This window comes from Tasmannia lanceolata, unplaced genomic scaffold (genome assembly GCF_043159265.1).
Source record: "Tasmannia lanceolata isolate RefF3 unplaced genomic scaffold, GAP_Taslan_0.1 ptg000003l, whole genome shotgun sequence".
NCBI classification, from domain to species: Eukaryota; Viridiplantae; Streptophyta; class Magnoliopsida; order Canellales; family Winteraceae; genus Tasmannia; species Tasmannia lanceolata.
Genome location: NW_027518680.1, coordinates 1,228,643 through 1,248,483, shown reverse-complemented (window position 1 = coordinate 1,248,483; position 19,841 = coordinate 1,228,643). Strand labels below are relative to the sequence as shown.

At 38.7% G+C, this 19,841-nt stretch overlaps 1 protein-coding gene across 2 annotated transcripts; it reads right to left on the bottom strand.

Annotated features, from left to right (window-relative positions):
* Positions 1-3,023: 3,023 nt before the first annotated feature.
* Positions 3,024-18,340, bottom strand: LOC143847034 (transcriptional corepressor LEUNIG-like). Of its 2 annotated transcripts, none has more exons than XM_077355702.1 (18): positions 18,023-18,340; positions 17,292-17,389; positions 17,029-17,138; positions 15,712-16,059; positions 15,532-15,620; positions 14,893-14,974; positions 14,736-14,814; positions 13,960-14,009; positions 11,704-12,018; positions 8,677-8,868; positions 8,244-8,489; positions 7,969-8,110; positions 7,198-7,307; positions 6,927-7,076; positions 5,617-5,772; positions 5,374-5,490; positions 3,965-4,171; positions 3,024-3,507 (listed from the first exon to the last, which is right to left on the bottom strand). In XM_077355702.1, exons 1-18 carry the CDS (start codon positions 18,052-18,054, stop codon positions 3,364-3,366), a joined length of 2,667 nt encoding a protein of 888 aa, XP_077211817.1. In that variant the 5' UTR covers positions 18,055-18,340; the 3' UTR covers positions 3,024-3,363. The 2 variants fall into 2 exon arrangements, with proteins under 2 accessions (XP_077211817.1, XP_077211826.1); XM_077355711.1 differs by having other exon boundaries at positions 7,969-8,083.
* Between the last annotated feature and the right edge of the window lie 1,501 nt (positions 18,341-19,841).

Here is a 19,841-nt window from a genome sequence, read left to right as displayed (position 1 = left end):
ATCCAATCCAAAGTTGGGACCCATCCTTTGCCTATTATGATCACTAGGAAAAATGCAAGTGCTATCCATTTAAATTATCCCTTTGAAATTGTACAGACCACATCATAGGTTGATCTAAACCGTCCATGTTGAGAACCTCAACTAAAGCCGGGTTGTTTTGGATTTTGAGAACCAATAGTGAGTCAGCAATAATTAGTTTTTAACTCACAATGGTTCTCAAAATCCAAACCAAACAGGGACTAACAATTAACAACCGGAAATATTATCCGCACTACTATATTTTGATGATCACACTCCTCACTTTATTGAAGTACAGTATGGCCCGCACCATAGGATTATCCAAACCGTCCATTGTGAACTGTGGAGACTATTTCATTGTTGAAAAAGAAAAACACAAATATACCGTTCTTCAAATGGAACCAAAATTCGGGTTTCGGGTTGGGTTGCCCGACAGCCCGACCCGACCCAACCCGATTTTCAATTGGAGTTGATTTTTCCCAACCCAACCTAACCCGATTTGCGAAAAAGCTTAACCCGACCCAACCCAAATTCGGGTTGAACCCGACTCGCGTGAGAACATCCAAGTAACAACGACGGTTTGAAATTATATATAGTGCTAATGTCCTCACTACCATATTTTATAATGGCACTACTCACCATATTTGGATGATCACACTCCTCACTTTATTAAAATGTACAGTGTGACCTGTACCCTGTGTCGGTACTTTTCGTATGTAGATTACAATTTTACCCTGAAATAATTTCTCATAGAGATAGATGTTAGATATCAACAAAGGGGTTAATGGTAAAAGAGTAATGCTGACGTGTAAATCCCAGATAAAAAGAAAAGAAATTTCTTTTGGATGGGCCACTTCCTACATAGGTTGTGCGCCAAAAATAATTTTCATAGGTTAATCTGAACCCTCTGATCTAAACCGTCAATGTGATTGAACACAACATCAATCGGTTGTGCCCGTAAAACCATTTCTATAGGTTGATCCTAGCCCTCCAATCGATATAGGCTGATCCTGGCCCTCCAATCGATAGGGTTTCCATAATTGCTGTTCCTCTTCAATTGCTCGGAATCCATCAATATTTGCCAAGTGTCGTGCATGAGTAATATAAGGTAGTTCTTTCGTCATTGTCATATGTCTCTACCTCTTCTTGGTAGTTTTTTGCCGTAATTGTCATAGACAAGCACCTTATGTCGGTACTTTTCGTATGTAGATTACGATTTTACCAGCAAATAATTTCTCATAGAGGCATTAGATATCAGCAAAGGGGTTAATGGTAAAAGGGTAATACTGACGTGTGGATCAAAAAGGTGGGACGAAAGCGGAAATAACGACAAATGACACAAATGCCCTGACATGTGGGATACAATTGGAATTATGGCAGTGAGACACAAGCGGAAATAACAGCAAAGGGTGGTAGAACTTAACCCACGATTCTGCCTTTCCGCCTTCTAGTAAAAAACCCGTGCGATGCACGGTCCGACAAAGAAATGTACGGACCACGTCATAGGTTGATCCAAACCGTCCATGTGATGGAACACAACATAAATAGGTTGTGCCCCAAAAATCATTTCCATAGGCCGATCCTAGCCCTCCAATCTATAGATGTTTCCATAATTCCTCTTATCTTAAATCGGATGGTCAAGATCACCCTATAGTTTTTTAATTAAAAAACATAAAGGAAGGGGGTAAGATCGAAATTATAGGGCTTTAATGGGTGCCTTTGTTAAAAGCATAAAAGAGGGAGTATGATTGAAATTATATGATTCAATGAGTGCCTTTGTTAAAAGCATAAAGGGGGAGTAGGATTGAAATTATATGAGTTAAATGGGTGGATTTGTTCAAAAAAGTAAAAAAATGACTTGTAATTCTCATGTGATTTTCAAAAAAATCGAAAAAACTCTCCTCTTTTCATCCCAGCTATATATAGTAGTTAGATTAGATTAGATTAGATGGTAGTGAGATTAGATTAGATTATAAATTTTGATGTTTAGAACTAGGATCCAGTGAGGCCAACAACAGTCCCGACCCTACTATGGATCCATTTAACACAGTAGGAACTAATAAATTAAACGATCGGCCCCACAAGCAGACACTAAAAATTCACACCCAAAACCACGCAAAGGGTGCGGCCCACCTTTTACACCACTGTTCATTTTACACCCGTGCATAGCAATTGCTCATGTTTGTTGTTATGGTAGGGCCCATCATTTTACACCCATTCTAATGGAACACGATTGTTGTAAGATTGTCCATGTAACCAATTCTTATGGAGCTGTTCGGCACAGGATAGTAATCCTTGAAGGGTTGTTAAGAAGTAAGACGGTGGGCAAAAACTCGATCGTACCAGGCACAAAGAAGTAAGAGGGAACAAATCAAAAGATTCAACCAAAATTGTAAACCAAGACAAGAGACAAATCTTCTCCAAATGTTTCGCCTCAAGAAAATCCCAAGAGAAATATCTCACTGCCAACACACACCCCTCTCACCATTTTTTATTTCCAAGTTCATGACGTAATTTTAGTCTTAATTAAGACACACCCAAACTAACATACTTCTCTCTCCCTCTCCCTAGTCTAACTAGGTACAATACACTAACAATTTGCACTTAAGTAACTAGCAAAAGGAGATGTCTAACTAGGCACAATACACTAACAATTTGCACTTAAGTAGCTAGCAAAAGGAGATACCAACATAGAGTAGAAAACAAGACAATCCAATTCAACAGAGGGTTTCTGCACCCAATCAGCCTTGTAGAATCTATAAAAGGATTGCTAACCCCGTGCACAAGAGCCCATACTGCCAAGTCTACCAAAGTAGAGGTATATCTGTCATTCTGTCCGGAAAAGATGGTGTTCTTGTAAACTGTTCATCTCGCTTCAAAGCAGCTGACAATGTGTGCTTGAACAAGAACAAAAAATGATAGAACGACTAAAATCACTGATTGAAACAAAAAACACTCGGAAGTATTAGCCTATCCAAAAAAAGGATGTTTTAGTTCACATGGTGTTGCCAGAAAACGATTTCTATAAATATTTGCATATACTTAAAGAGTATGTACACAACTAAAAGATTGTGCAAATGGATTGCCTTCACTAATTAAAGAGTAATATGATGCCTTAGTCATTCTCCCTATTATAATTATAACAGCTACAACTACAACAACAAACAACAGCATGGTTAGTATGAGGTAACAAAGGACTCTTCTGCTGTTAAATGGGTACAAGAAAGAGACAACAATGGAGTCTAGCAACCCTTTTCCAGCTAGACTCTCTGCAATCAAAACAAAACACCGTAAATGTTAGACCTAGTGGAAACTAGCTGTGGATGCCCTGTTATATCATAACAATCACTTCCAAAGTTTGACAAACTTATCGTGACTTGCTGAGGCCACCAAACCCGTAACGTTCGAGACTGCCAAGGCTGCAATTAGTCCCTCGTGTGCGGCCAGAGTCATTGTCTTGTTCTCGGCCATGTTCCAAAGCTCCAAAGACTGTAAGAACACAAACAATACAACATGATTAAGAAAACAATTGGTTATATATAGACTTCATTTTTGGACAAACAATACAACATGATTAATATGCGCGAGTATAGCTTTCTAACGCTGCTACTTTTCACACCTAATCTCTACGTTTTACAGCAAACAATGCTCAATTTACATCGTTTTCAAATCACAAATAAATACAAACGAATTGTGTCATGTTTTGTTCCATGTCTGTCTCTGAGAAAACAGGCATATATATTTCAAATATATATAGGGATGTGCCAGCAAAAAAATGCCCATACGAGATTTTATATGAGACATTTTATATCAGTTTATTTTATAATACAACTAAAGCAAACAATAACATTTCCAAGTTAAAAAGGTTTTATGTCAATCATGAATATAATAAATGAACTGGTTAATGGCCAGTGATAAATTGCACGAAATGGTAGAGGAGACTTGCCTGGTAACAGCCAATGACCAACAAAGATGGATATGTAGGATGGAAAACACAGGAGTGGAATTTGTTGCCGTTGCAGCTCAACTCATGCACACACTCACCTTCACTCCCAGAACCGAGTGTCCACACCCTAACCGAGTCTTCACTGACAGATGCCAGATACTCACCTGTAGGATTCCAACACACAGAATGGACTGGCTTCGTGTGTCCCTGCCATTACAACCCATAGGAAAAATGAAAGATTAGTTACTCAATGACAAGAAACAGATCATGTCAATAATCAGGTAAACGGAGAAAAAGGATGCCTAAATAGACATTTATAATTAGAATACAAAATCTTAATAGTGATAGCATATAGAGGAAGAAAATCATTGTTAGTAATAATCGGATTCCTCTAGCAGATATGTGATGCAATTGCAGCCAGACTTGGAGCAAACACTTTCTGCAAAATATCAAAGAGCTTCTGAAAGTACAAGGTGTCAACTACTCTACTGCAACAAGGGCCTTTTTTTGAGCAAAACAAGAAAAAGGCCATTTATGCATTTGCCCCAAGAAAATGCACAGAAAGGAAGCTATGGGACTACCCTCACCTCCTCAAGCTCATGTAGGCCCTTTTTCTGCCAAAATTAAATTGCCTCGAGCCCAATAAAAGGGGCACTGGCATTCTGTTGGTTCAAAGACAAAGCTAACTCCCTCAGTAGTCGAAGCCACACAAACAAGGATTGCAGCTCGTAATTCGAAGCACTTTCTAGTGTGAACCGAAATCGTGTTGCGTCACGAGTCTACAAGCCTTTCTCATTTCAGTGCTCGCCTTTTGAATCTTCAGTAGGGGCCTTTAGTCTTTTGATTAGAGTAGGGGTCGCGAGAGAGCAGAGCGTACCGCCCTGCCAGACTCGCGAGTCTGTTTATAGTCGCGACTGTTGTCAGAGTCAACAAGGTTTAAACTTCCAGAGAGCAGGTGGTCACCCGGATCAACCCGAGGAGAAGGAAGATCTGGCTGGTTTTCGATTTCGTTCTTCTTTTCCCAGGTGGACGTAACAATTGGGAATTGGTTTCAATAGTCAATATTAGAGCTAGCTTCGCCTGGTCGAAAAGACCAAAAGATGAGAAGAGGTAAAGAGACGGTAGGGACCTTGGTTTGGCTCACAAATCTTCTGGTGCTATCAGAGGAGTGGTCAAATGTGTCACTGGGTGAATTCCAAATATGATTTTACGAGCCTATATCTCAGATTCACAAAAGAAGCTCTCTTAGTTTTGTATGATAAAAAATCAACTACAGTTTTTTTTTTTTAAAAAACAATAGCTTCACAAATATTTTTTTTAAACAATAATTTCAAAAATATTGATCATTCATCGATTCATAGATTTACAAATATTAAGAGTCACCAATCGAAAACTCATCACTAACTAACCTGTAAAGAATGAAGGCAAGTTTGGGTCTCAACATCCAGTATGGATACAACATTCTCAGCAGCAGCTGCTAGATACCTGCCAAGACGTGGTTGGAATCTCATCTGGGTTGTCCCACCCTGCATAAATAAGCTAAGACAATGAACTAAAAGACAATAAAATGCTGTTTAAGTGTAGGAAATCATGACCAGTCAACAACTAGCAGTTATAAGCTGTACTCATTAACCAACACTAGTAATGCATACCTTGAAGACTCTAGCACAGCTACCATTTTTTATATTCCAGTATCGTATTTCACTGTCTCCATCACAAGAGCAGATGAGATCCTCCTTATTTGGATGGAAGTCAAGGGACATTACTGATGCAGAATGCCCGGTAAAATTACGAATTGAAAAGCCTGGCTGCACAGTGATGCCATCTAGTCAAGAAAAGCCTTGCAAGCATAGCACACAGAAAATAATTGATTGATGGCATCTAGCCTAAAGAAATAAAACTTTGTATGGGATCAAAATCAAGCTACAATGCAACAAAATTATATGCAGATTAACTTTGATAACAACCACAACCAGTTAAGAAAGAAGCAAGTATCATCAGTGTTTCAAAACGCGGATGGAGGTCAATACGCGGCCAAAGCAAATCCTAGTCGACTCGGCTCGACACGGTCGAGTATTTGGTTGATGGGCTCAAGTGCTCAGTTGATACGGTCATAACTCGGAAGGATCAAAGGACTTTTAATTGACTATGTAGTGCAAATCACGGACAAAACCTGGACTCGGACAAGAACACGGCCAAGATAAATGGGAGTCGACTCGGGGGAGTCCAAGATGATGATGGGGAGTTTAGAAACTATGAGTATTATCACAAATTAAAAGTAGAAAAAAAAATATGCACCCACAATCCACAATCCAAGATGCCAAATTCTCACAGCACACGGATTGCCTGACATGCCTCATTTAAGTATCATGAATAAAATAAACCCAGTGACCTGTCCAACAACATTCTAAAAAGAAAAAGAAAATATCACAATGGTTCAAAATGAAGTTAGACAGCCACGAAGGATGGATGGCAATGCTTGTAGCATAGAAAATGAAGTCTCCTTGGTAAAAATTACAGGGGTGGCACATATGCAGTAGACCCCTTAACCCTAAACACCAAACCATGGCATCATACATATGAACATATAAACAAATCTGTATTCCTGTTTAGGGTCCTATTTGACATTTGCACTTGGCAAAACCTGAAACTTAAAGAGTCTATATGTTAAAACTTAAAGCCATGCAGTACCCGTGATTCATACCAATCAAAACTTATATATGGTAACCATATAAAGTAGCATAGTGCATAAGAATCCATGGATACGTGATAAAACTAAAGGGCATAAAAGAGCCGCCATTAATGCTCGGAATAAAAGACGAGAAGAGACAAGCGTGTGCGGGGATAGTTACAAGAAGTATTTTCCAAAAGAAAGGTTACTTGCACAAAGATTATCTAAGCAATATATTATCACAAAGATTATCTAAGCAAGTCAGGAAGAGGAAAGAGCATTTTCACTAACATTATCAACTTCCCAAACCCTAACAGTTTTGTCAAAAGAAGATGTAGCCAGACGAGGCAAGCTTGGGCTAAAACGAACATCGGTAATCAGCAGAGCATGCTCTTCTAGTGTAGACTTTGGCTTTAAAGTATCTGTGGACCACAAGACTGCCTGCATAGCAAAATCATCAAGCAATTCATTCACTTTGAGGTCAAAGTTTTACACTACTAGCGACTTTATATGGCATTTCACATAATAGTTTGACTGAAAATTGCCACTCGATGGTTCTCACCTTTTTATCATGGCCACCAGTAGCAAGCAGTTTTCCATCGGATGAAAAGTGGCAGCAGACAACTTTAGTTGAACTTGCCCGGATATAATTAACCTCCGTAAATGTAAATCCTGGCAGAAGAATCAAATATATTCCGAAATTTCTTAAAAAGAAGAATAAGATCATCCGCCAATTGAAAATGTCTAACTGTTAATATATCTAGAGAGTAAAGTGTTCCTGCACAAGAGTGAAGATAAGTTACCTGCACTCAAGTGCAGCAACAGGGTGGGGGCCAACATTTTTTGGGGGATCACAAGCATTCATTTGGAAGGCCCTTCCATGGATAGGGTGTGTCCCAAAAATCAGCCCCATTGGATCATCCTAACCCAATCAAAGGTGGAGGGGAAAATGGACAGACACTGTGTGTCCATGTTTCTGCCTATTTTATCCCTCCACAAATGGCAGGGTTACGATGATCCAATGGGGCAGGGTTACGATGATCCAATGGGGCCTATCCATGGGGGGCCGGAATTTACACTTGGGGGGGCCGGACTAATAGTGCATTGGTCTTGGGGGGCCGCTTACTATTACCGGCGTTCAGGAACGCCAGTAAATGTGATTTTTCTTTTAGCGGCGTTCTTGAACGCCGGAAAAACCCCTTCTGTGTTACAGTGTATAGAAGGGATTTTTCAAGTCATTGGAATGGCCGTGGCCCCCTCCACACTATATGTGGCTCCGCCCCTACACACACACACACACACACACACATGTAACAAACTGAATTGTTCACACCTTTGGTGACATCCATACAGCGTCCAACTGTATCACGGCGGTCAGTATCATCATGTAAGAATGACTCTACGTTATCATCTAAGGAACCATCCTCCACAAACCGATCCATATCAGCCTGCAATTCAATTTCTTTATCATCCCACTGCCAAAATGGAGTGCTAATGAGACTTTGCACGAGTAAGGATTTTCGCATTCTCTAATAAAGTTATATTTTACTGTTGTTTGACACGAACTACCTTATAAAATCCAATGCTAGAAAACAGAGATGTACTAACCAATTGATTTGATGGTGATGCAAGAGTTCCGGTTCCATCAGGGCCAAACATAATCAACGGCTTAGATGAGCCAGCACTATGCTGCATAGAAGGCATTGAAATCACATCTCCCGGTGTATGAGTTGAGGGCGTTGAGGGAGCTGAACTTGGGGAGGGTCCTGCGGTATTTGCAGTTCCTGAACTATTTGCAGGACCAGAAGATGAAACAGGCTGCTTTCTCTTTCGCCCGGTCTGATTCTTTGAAGCCTTCAAATTGCATAAAAAAAATTAGTAGCCAAAGTCATACAAAAAATATGGATCTCTGTCAAAGCATGATAAAAAAAGATATATCCTATGCAAAATTAATCAAATATTTCCAAACTGTGATCCCCAAACAAAATAGGGTGACATGCTATGTGGGCCATAGCACATTTTACCAGTAGAAAAGACTGACCTGGTCATTTCCACGAAATATGTTTGACATGCTGCCATCGACTGTGACACTGCCAGGGCCCATTTTGTCGTTGTGATGAAGATAGTGGTTTGAACTGTGCGACTGCTGACTTGAAAGTGCGTGCTGCTGCTGAAGCTGTTGCTGCTGATTACTGTTTTGTTGTTGCTGCTGCTGCTGCATCTGAGCTATTTTCTACTACACATAAATGAGCATATTAAGGAAGCCTGAATGCCTTATAATGATTGGAAATAAGTAATAAAAGCAATTATATCAAGGAAGCCTGCAGGCCTTGGAATGACTGGAAATAAGTACTGACAGTTACTAAAACAATCAAATGAACTTCATCAAATGTTACATACTCAAATGTTTTCAGAACTTTACATGCCATTGGTCACCACTACGGTATAAATATAAAGTTGGTATAGCGTAAATTATGTGAGAACACCACAGAGGAGGAAGTTCTTAATTCCAAGGTACTGATAATGATAGCCTCCAATCATGATTCGGTCATATTGATTGAATACCGGCTCTCTAAAACTGATCAGTGGCCATCTCGTTCACTTCAAAACTGTCTCAATTTCTTTAGCACCTCTCAATGTACCTCCTCAATATCGAAGTAGAAGGCTTCGGCAGGTCGGCCTCGGCAGTGCCTTTCCTAGGACAGGATATAGACGTATAGTTTAGGAGGCATGGAATGGGAAGGCTATATAAGGTATCAAAGGAATCGGTCATAGAACTACAGTATGTAAACTCTGTCATGGATAAAATGAAGGTTCATCCATGATATCACTCACCGGCTAAGCACTTTCACGAGTGCCCTAACCTGTGACCGATCACTTTGTACATCCATCTAATCTGAAGTATGTACTATCAAATTGAAATATTTTTTGACAGGTACTAACTATCAAATTGAAATATAATCCCTATTTTCCTACAAAAAATTCTATCGGATAAACTAGCTACACAAATCAACATGAAATGAGATACATCAAGGAACCTATAAACCATAACAACAATGGACTGATATCCCCTAGTTGTTCTGACTGTAAGAGAATACATGACTGTGTTGGGAGTTTGAGACCTTTAATGGGCTAACTTACCATGCATTGGGTGACACAAATTATTCCCATATGAGCCCTATCAAGTATGGTCTCATCGTGCTCGCTCACTCGCCCGCATGAGATTGCTCATATGTCCCCTCATGGGGAGCACTTTCATCTAGGGACCATATCCTCCTTCAAGGACCAAGGTTAGTTCTATCTTCGTTATTTACTGGTTTTGCTAGGTTGGTTTGATGATCGAATGTACTGCATGGACAATTAGGCATTCTGTGATATTGTTCATCACATTAAAAATATTTGGAGGTGGTATTTTGATATTTGAATCTTAGAAATCTACGCCATGTGCTTGTCACACCTACTGGTGGTCTTGTGGCGGTTCTCTTCGAACGCGGGTAGAGTTCAGATGACTGGCCACGGCATATAATAGATGAACCAGTGGGGCCTCCATCAATGCCCTTTCAACTCACCTTGCCTAGCATACGTTGATAGGATGGGCGGTCATTGCATTTCCGAGAGCCTTAAGTCCAACATGTTCGCTAATGCAATCCGTAGTGACTTCACTCTTAGCCAACATGTTTGAGTGTTGATCCAATGTAGGCTGAGTACTTCGTTGCCATGCCCCTAGGCTGCACTCAACCATGCCCCTGATGTGGAGAATCGACCTATTAGCCATAGTTCAAAATGGATAATTCGACGTGCAGAACAACCCTACGGACACCGGGAAGACACTAGGATGCCTAAACAAAAATATATTGATAGTGCACAACGTAACTGACACCTAATTGCCCTGAGATAGACCCTACGACCTAGGGCATCGCTAAAAAATACAAGTTATACAACTACTATCTGTCCTAATTGACAAAAATCACTGTTAGCCCTAGGGTTCAACCTTGGTCTCTTCGTCAAGTCTGTTCTGATGACAACAAAACACAAAATGGAAACTTATATCAATTGATTAAATTAATGTTTCAATGCTTTTTAAGAAAGCAATTTGTAGATCAAATTGAAGCACATTGAAATGTGGAGGCAATGAACTTGGAGCCACGGAGAGTGAAGCCTAAGTTGAAGATTCTAAGACCAAGAGAAGATCCATGAAGTTAGCCTTGCTCAAGAGAAAATACTTTGAAGACTTGAAGACCTCCTGAAGATCTGAAGTGTCTAAGTCAAAGTCTTAGATTTTATAAACTAAATTCTCTGTCTTTGTATATATGGGTAACAGCACTAGGGATAATCTAAAATAAGGGTAATTAAACTTAAATTGAAGATAGGATGGTTTGCACAACGGCACTAGGGATAATCTAAAATAAGGGTAACTAAGCTTAAATTGGAGATAGGATGGTTTGCACACAAGTCTGGAAGAGCTGAGTGGAATTTGAACCAAGAAAGAACATTCAGGGCTTTAGACGGACGAGGGCTTTAGGGATCAATGGTGAGCCCCAGCGGGGGGCTAGACAATAGGATTAAAGATTTTTTTTTTTTAAGAAAAGACATTAAATGGTTTAAAAGAATTTAATGAATGATAGGCCTCAGGAAAAAAGTGAGAAAGGTGGGGCCATATGTTGATGTGGACATTCTTCGCATCTAGGTTTAATAAATTATGAATTATGTCCCTAAATAAAGTCTAAGCAAATAAAAAAACATGTATGCCCATAAATAAATAAATACTAATGGCAGATCACATCATATAGTGATGTACAATGGTGTTGTAACTGGCATTCGGCACCCAAAAGCCTATTACATGTGTCATATGACATGAGGACTTTGAGGTAATCAAACAACCCCCAAGAATGCAATATGTAATGAAAACAGCACTACTTCCGAAGATATCTCACCGAGCTGAAGGATTACTCTCTCAGAAACTGATAAGAGGGAGCAGAAAGGAACACACCAACAGCAAATTATCTCATAAACCAATACATAATAGTAGCAATTCAAGAAAGAGAAGGCGGGTATAAAAGAAGAGCACCTTAATTAACATATCCGTGTCACCACGAGGCAAACCAGGACATGCGGCTTGCATTGGAGATCCAACATTCTGAGCTATATCACCAACCGAATTGGAATGACCATCCTTCCCAAGAACTATATTTCTGTTGTTTAGAAGCATTCTCAACCGTCTGCTGTCAACATCACCTGTTGAAGGGGAAGTCAGATTTTGTTGCGCCTGAAACAAAAGCTGTTGTTGCTGCGGAGTCAACATATGTAGTTGATGAAATGGTTGTGGAGACTGTATAAATGACTTTTGCTGTTGTAGAATCCCTGAGCGAAGCTGATCAAAGCCCTACAAAAAGTGACGCGCGACAAAGTAAACAGAATTGGAAGCAAAAGATAAAAAGTTAACTTACATTAACTTACATTGACATGCATATCTTCATTGGTCATATAGTAGGAAGTCTTAACACTAGATTTCCATTAAACACTATAAAATCACATGCATCCTACTAGAAATTACAGGCAATTACAACCATTTCCGGTCTCGCAACCTTTAGATGATATCAAAAGCTGCAATTATTGCCTTTTAAGTGCTTAAATTAAATATTTTTCTACAACGAGATTGTAAACTAACCAATCAGAGAGAGAGAGAGAGATGGAAAACTATGAACGAAAGGGGAGAACAAAAAATACAGATATATGAGATGCAAAAGACAGTAAGGGAACCCCACATATTAAAATTGTTTATAAAGGAGAAAAAAGGAGGGCTGACCAGTATTGAAGTTGCTGGTCAAATACCCATGTAACTTAGTCAGCCAGCAATTAAACAGTATTTTTCTACGGGCATGGGCTTCAACCCAAATTTCCAGCATCTCGATAACCCAAAGTGAGGATCTAAATAATAATGTATCTCCTTCAACACATAATTTGCAAGGACAAAAGAGCCAATAACCTTGAGGGTAAGGTAGTGGACATCCGTGAAAGTCAAGGACGAATTGTGTACGCAACGAAAGTGCTGCAGTGCAAACACTTGAACAATTGCAAGCCCCAAGTTCAAAAGAGAAACTCGAGCCCAGATCTGCCACAGTTATCTTTGCTACAGGTGTCATATTATTACTTAATTTTGAGTTTTCATATGGTGGCTGTGTGTGTAGCAACATAAGCAGCCAACAAGTACAGTAGAGCCCACATTGTAGGATGCTTGGGTAATCCAAACCATTCATTTATTGGTCCCTAACGTCGATATGCAGTGGCCCAATACACATATCCATAGGATGATCCTAACCCTCCGATTTTTGGACGTTTCTATACTGTGTTGTCCATTTTACACCAAATGTATCCGAGCAATGGCTTCAAAACTTCGGATTGTAGGTATACACTCATTGAAAATGTCTCGTTAGGCCATACATCATGAAGCTCACTTGGTTAATACCAAAAAAAAAGGTATTTGTTTCTTGCTTGATTGATGATTTATATTTATTAATCATGTTAACTGGCTATTAGGATTTGTTTTTTTTATCATATCATCATTGGTCTATATTGAAGTCCAACTTGTATAAATCAATGTCTTAGACCCCGAAAACATGACTCAAATCAAATATGATAAGAGACTAGCAAACACCTTCCCCAATCTGATTATCTTATACCAGGGAAAGTCTTTGAAAAGAGGCTTGGTGATAAAATATCTTCTAAACCTTCGTGAGGGCAAAAATAAGTCACCAAGGTTTTAACTTTAAAACAAAAAACATTTAGCAAGCAAATATGCATTTCAGTCGTTTGGGTTTCAGTCTCGACGGGGATGGAAACAGAAACATTTCGGACGTTCTGTGTCAGTTTCGGTGGAAATTTAAAACCAAGCAAGTTGCACGAGTGAGAACATTTTGAAGTACAGTTTATATCAAATCCAAAGCAGACAAGAACATGGAGCATTTCCTCAGCTCAAGAAAATTTTGACAATTGAGATTAAAATTCAGTACGAGAACACAGACCCCAAAACTTTCCTCAGCTCATATTCTCTTGCGAAAAAAACATGTCTACATCTTCTAAAGAACTGAGTTAGGAGCATTTCTTAACGGACTTGGCTTAAATTCCTATTCTAGCACTACCATAATTGTGTAACTACTGTTCATGGGTTCTGTACATTGACAGCAATATCCAAAAAGTTGTAATCATAATATGATTTCAAGTACCATTCAATAAAAAATAATGAGAGTTTAACCATTCAAAAAATAATAATAATAATGAGAGTTCAACTAGAAATGGCTTATGAAGTGCTTCGCAAATAACTTACAGCGAGAGGCCATCCTTTCAAAGTCAAATTGTTACCCCCTTGATTTGATCCTGCCATAACAGGGCAATAACCATCAACCATTGACGCTTCTATGAAATTCGTGAAGATAACAGCCCAAAAGGTTACATGCAGGTTGTAACTTCCTCTTTGTTATAAAATAAGGGTTTTTATATGATGCACACATTTTTCCAATGGAAAATACAAGTGGGTGGAAGTAAAAGTGGGGCCCACTTATTTAATGATCCAAATAAACTGTGGAAACGTCATGAATCAAAATCCACTCTCATCGGACGATCGTAAGCCTTCAATTTGTGTCTGTGAATGCAGATTGTTGCTTCCTTTTTTCCTACCATCTAATTTAATGGCCACAAATTGGAGCGTTATGGGAGTGGATTTTGATACATGGCCATTGCATAGCAAGGCCTAACATATTAATGGTCTAGATCATTGAACAAGTGGGCCCCACATGTACTTCTAACTGCTCATATTTTTTTATAAGAACATATAAAACAATAGGAAAAACAAAATACAAGAACTAGAAGAAAAAGTGATGAGAAGGTGATGAGAACAGAAATAAAAAGGATGAATTCAAGTTAACAAGAAAATGGCATATACTACAATCATCATCACACCAAATCACAGCCGCCAAATCCTAGGGCCTCTTGCTCAACACCCAATAAGACGAAGATAATTTCTTTGCAATAAAGGTTTGCAATTATATTCAAAAAAAAAATGTTCAAATATATATGAACTCCACAAGGTAGAATAATCAATACCAGGAACTCCGATTAAAGATCCATCAGGACCTGCACCCCCCCTGGGGGTCATTGCCAGATTCATCTCGCTTTTTATGTCCTGTTTCACTATTCCAGTCACACCAACACATAACAAGAATAAACAAATAAGCAAGTATCTGTACTCATAAATGCATACCTGGGTAGGAAGTTGTTGGTTTCGAGCTTGGACTTGCTGAAGAGTCCCTGACATACCCCCAGCTGTCCCATGTAACACTTGACTGAAATTGAAAAATGCACTCAGTGGCTAGGCAATTACGCATCTCAAGCGGATGAAGACAGTGCATTGTAACATCAATCAAATGATAAAAAAAAATAATCAAAACAGAACCAGAAATAGCAGAAAGATATTAAAATGAATCAAGATAAGATCATTTGCAATCAACGGTCTGCTTTTAGATTTGTAAATACATTGACATAAATACTGTGTACAATTCGAGGATTTAAAATTTGGTTTCGGTGTTGGTTTAGGCCACCATCGAAATCGAAATATTTCAGTATCTGTAGAAATTTCGGCAGAAATCATGTAAAATTTGGTAAAAAAAATTTATGGTATTCAAATTTCGGTCATTTCAGAAATTTCGGTGGAAATCTTGTAAATTTCGGAATTTCAGTGAAGCCGAAATCATGTCAAAAACCGATTCAATGTACTTTCGGTTTCAGTTTGGACTGAAACCGAAATTTCAGATTTCGGCCAAAATTCAAAACTATGGCACAATTAAGGTTTCTGATCCTAAGCTACACATATGAACTATGGAGTGTTTAAAGAGCAAGGTACCCTGACGGTTGGCCAGTGGCAGAAGCTGACTTTAACATTGAGGCATGGTTTGGATCCAGAAGCTGGCCCACATTGTCAGCAATCCTTTGCTGTAATAGAATTTCTCAGATTAATACCTTTAGTAAGAGGGTGATAAAGAGCAATTCAGAGATAACAACTGGCAACCAACTAGGAGAATACCTTCATAGATGCATCGTCCAAAGTATCCCTCGGAAGAGGCAGCTTTAATCGTTCCTCATACATCTTTGTTGCCAAAGCATTTGCAGTTCCACCAGGATTTTGTCTAAGAGGATCATTGCCTACAAGCCCATTGGTGTTACCGTTTAAAAGATGAGCTCCCTCTCTCCTCTGTTGTTGTTGTTGCTGCTGTTGCTGTTGTTGTTGCTGCTGTTGTTGCTGCCTCTGTAACAAAATTTGCTGCATTTGCATTTGTTGCTGCTGCTGCTGCTGTTGTTGCTGTTGCTGATGTTGTTGCTGTTGTGGTTGTTGTTGCTGTTGCTGCTGTTCTCGAGACTTGATTAATTGAGTCTGTCATTGTAACCATTTTACAAGTGACTCTCTCATAAATAGTCATAGCAACAAGATTATCAGTGTTTAAAATGCGGAACACAGCCGAAGAAAATCCTAGTTAACTCAGCACGACGCAGTCGAGTGCTCAGTTGACGCGGCTGAGTACTCGGTTGACACGATCATAATTCGGGATAGTCGGAGGAGTTTTTATTAACTCTGTAGGGCAAAACCCAAAAGGCAAATTCGGCGAAAACGCAGATGCAGCCAAGGTAAAAGGGAGTCGACTCAGGGGAGTTTTAAAACTATGAGAATTATAGTCAAAAACTTACTTTCTAGCAAGGCCATATAGTTTTACTTCCAGTAGCTAATAAGCATGAAAAGAAAATCCTCTGTATGACTACCTAAATAATCGCTATGGGCAGTAAAAAGTCACAAGTTCCACCATCCTCACAGCCAACGGAACAAAAATGTAAGCTTCAAAACAAAAAAAAAGGGTGGCGAGCCACTTCTCTGAATAGAATCACCAGATGATTTTGTTTTACGCCTGTATATAAGTTAATTGCCTCCAAAAAACACGAATTTGTATCCTAAATCCTAGAAATAGCCAACAAAATGAATACTAGAGATGACATGCTGCGCTCGCAAGTGATGTCAATAAAAAATCACTCAACCCATAAGAAGGTGCTCATACTGGAAAAAATTTGCCGTAGAGAAACGAGAATCACATCAGAATTCCAGACAGTTCTAGTACTATCCTTTCTGAAACAGCTATTTGAACATAAAATACAACTGAAATTTTCCATTCCACCAAATTGCATCAATCTCTGACATTTATTTCCGAAAAAGAAAGGGAAATGACTAGAAAACTTGTAGGTTGTACTATTTTTTATCAGTGCAACTTTGACCCATACAGATAAAAAACAATACATATCCTATCAAAAGTATGAAGTTACAAGTAAGATGATGAATAAAAAAACTGTAGCTTACCTCTATGTAAGAAGCAGCAACCTCAGAGTGCTTCTCATTTGTCCTGGCAATAAAGATATCCCAGAAAACAGACCACCATTCGAATAGAAAGCCACCAGGAGCATCAATCGCTGAAAGCCCGCACCAAACACAGAATCAAAAACAATCCAAATGAAAAAGAATCACAAACCCAAAAACCCAAAAAAAGGGTTTTTTAAAAAAAAATAGACCCAAAAAAGGGTTTAAATTCTCTATTTTTCACGAAAATTTTGAAGCGATCTTACCAACAGGATCTGAAGATACTTTTCCTTCTACTTGAAAGGCCTTTGCGGATTGTTGCAAATTCCTCTTCACTAAATAATCATGAATGTACACATCCAACCTGTTTTCATTAATCCAATAAAGTAGAATCAGTAAGAAAAGCAACAAAAAAAAAAAAATATATATATATATATATACACACACACACACACACAGAGAGAGAACATATGTACATAAACCAACCCCATTACCTAGACACTACAGAAAAATAAACAAAAATAAAATCTAAAAACCTCAATATAGAAATAACATTATATAAATCAAATCCCAACATATAATAACAGAAAAAAAAAAAAAAAAAAACAGAGATGCACCACAGAAAGAAAAAGGAAAGAAACAAAGCAAGAACAGAACCCAACAATAACAAAAACAAAGCACATAAACAAAACCCAAAAAGAATAAGTGCAAAATACCAAACCCTAAAATGCAAAAAAAAAAAAAAAATGCAACACTCAAATGAGAAACATCAAAAAAAAAATACCAAAAACCCATGAAAGAACAGAACTTAAATCATAAACCCAATAAATAGAAGGAAAAAACAGCACAAAAAGAGCTTATCCAAAACCCAAACCCTTTCCCAAAAGCAACAAGAATAAAAACAAAACCAAAATCAAAGAACCCAGAAAAAATAGACCAAAAAGAGATAGACAGAGAGAGAGAGAGAAAAAAAAAATAGAAAGCTAAAAAAGCTTACATTTTATCCGCTTCCCAGTTCGTTTGAGACATGATTCCGAATCCTAGACCTCAAAGGGCTCTCTATGTATGTCAGAAACTCCTCTTCTCATCAGATTCTAAGTGCATGTAGCTCGATCTCCTTCATATAAAGCAGATTTCTAAAACCCTCCTCAAATAACCCCAAAAAAATAACACACAGAAAATGAGAAAGAAAGAGATAGAAAAGGGCGTGCAAGAAAAAAAATATATGGGGTTTGGGGAAGACAAACGATTCGTATTTCTTAAAATAATAAAAAAAGAAGTGTTTTAAAAATGAAAAAGAGAGAGAGAGAGAGAGAGAGAGAGAGAGAGAGAGAGAATTTGAAATATTAAAAGGGGAAGAGAGAAGAAGAGTAGAAGACTGGTTTTACAGACCAAACCCAAAACCTTCTTTTTCTCTTCTGCAAGCTTTTTGTTTTTTAAATTTACATTGAGTGTTAGAATTTACGATAGCTTTTGGTGGATTGAGCTTTGCTCAGATTTCATTATTGTCTCATAGGGAGAATCACCAAAAATAGCCCTTTATTTCCCTTAAATATCCAAACTATCCCTGATCTGAGTTCTCCGTTTATGAAAATTGACTGAAATACCCCTGAACGTTACTGAAGTCATGTGCATTTCGCATTAATGAAGGGATTATGGTCATTTAATGTCAGATTTTAAAGCAATTTGCTCGTGAAATGACAGAAAATATCCTCATCCCTCAGGGGGCTGAAATGGGCGTTAGCTGTATCCAATTTGAGAGCATTCTGAATTATCTAGCACTTTTTTAGAAACATCACTAGTGAAATGACTGAAGCACCCTCCAGATTTGCTAGCATTGGACAGATGTACTTTGATTGTGAGATTGATCCTAGCCCTTGGATCAAATAAGTGGGAGTTTATTGCTGGCCCACCAGATCAATGGCTACGATCAACCAACACGTGCCGCGTGTACGGTGGAAGGGAGTGACCAGAAAATATCATTCTCTGTACCAAAACCTACCAGCCTCCTACGCTGGACTTTTCAATAGTGATTGAGGGCAATATGGTCATTTGGCAAGACAAATAAGTCAATTCTAGAAATTTCATGGTTGTTTTTCAGATACGAGGACATTCCATTGGCGAGAGAATGATCGAAAAGCTACCGTGTCTTTATCAGACAGAACAAATACTTCGAAATGACCAAAGTACCCTCCGTTCACCTTCTTTCTAGATGGTCATATCTCCTTACAAAGACGGAAATATTTTCTGGTCAATTCCGAAAATTTGTTCGGATGAAGAGGGTCGTACTCGTAGTAATTCACTAATTCCTGCCTAAAGTTTATCCAAATGACCAAAACACCCATGGTGAGTTCTAAAATTAAAGGAAATACCATCCGGGCTGAAATCCCCCAACTTTTCAAATGGCAATGTCGGCAGGTATTTTGGTTATTTAGAAATCCTTTGAGGGTATATTAATATCATTTCGTGTCGCGGAGGAATCATTTTGTCTCTAGCCCAGCTCTACACGTCGCCCATGGGAGTAGAGATACCACCATTCATCTTGTGGGCCACTACGATAATATCCCAGTCTGTGGGCTCCACACGAATTGGCCATTCTTGAACCCTTTATCAGAATAGATATTTATTGGGAGCTGATAGATTCGCACCCCATGTAGGATGATTCGCACCACTTGACACAAGGTCTAACAGTGGTGCGAATCATCCTAAAGTTCACCTTAGTCAAACGGATTATATATTTAATCCTTGTTACTACAACACAATCGAACCCTGATATCACTTTTGTGTAGCTTGGAAAAAGAATCAACGGAATTGCA

Coding starts and splice junctions, on each gene's coding strand:
- LOC143847034 (XM_077355702.1), bottom strand. CDS start 18,054: ATGTCTCAAACGAACTGGGAAGCGGATAAAAT. Junction 15,621..15,711: donor TGGACGATGCATCTATGAAG/GTATTCTCCTAG, acceptor ATTCTATTACAG/CAAAGGATTGCTGACAATGT. Junction 14,975..15,531: donor GCCACTGGCCAACCGTCAGG/GTACCTTGCTCT, acceptor TTTCAATTTCAG/TCAAGTGTTACATGGGACAG.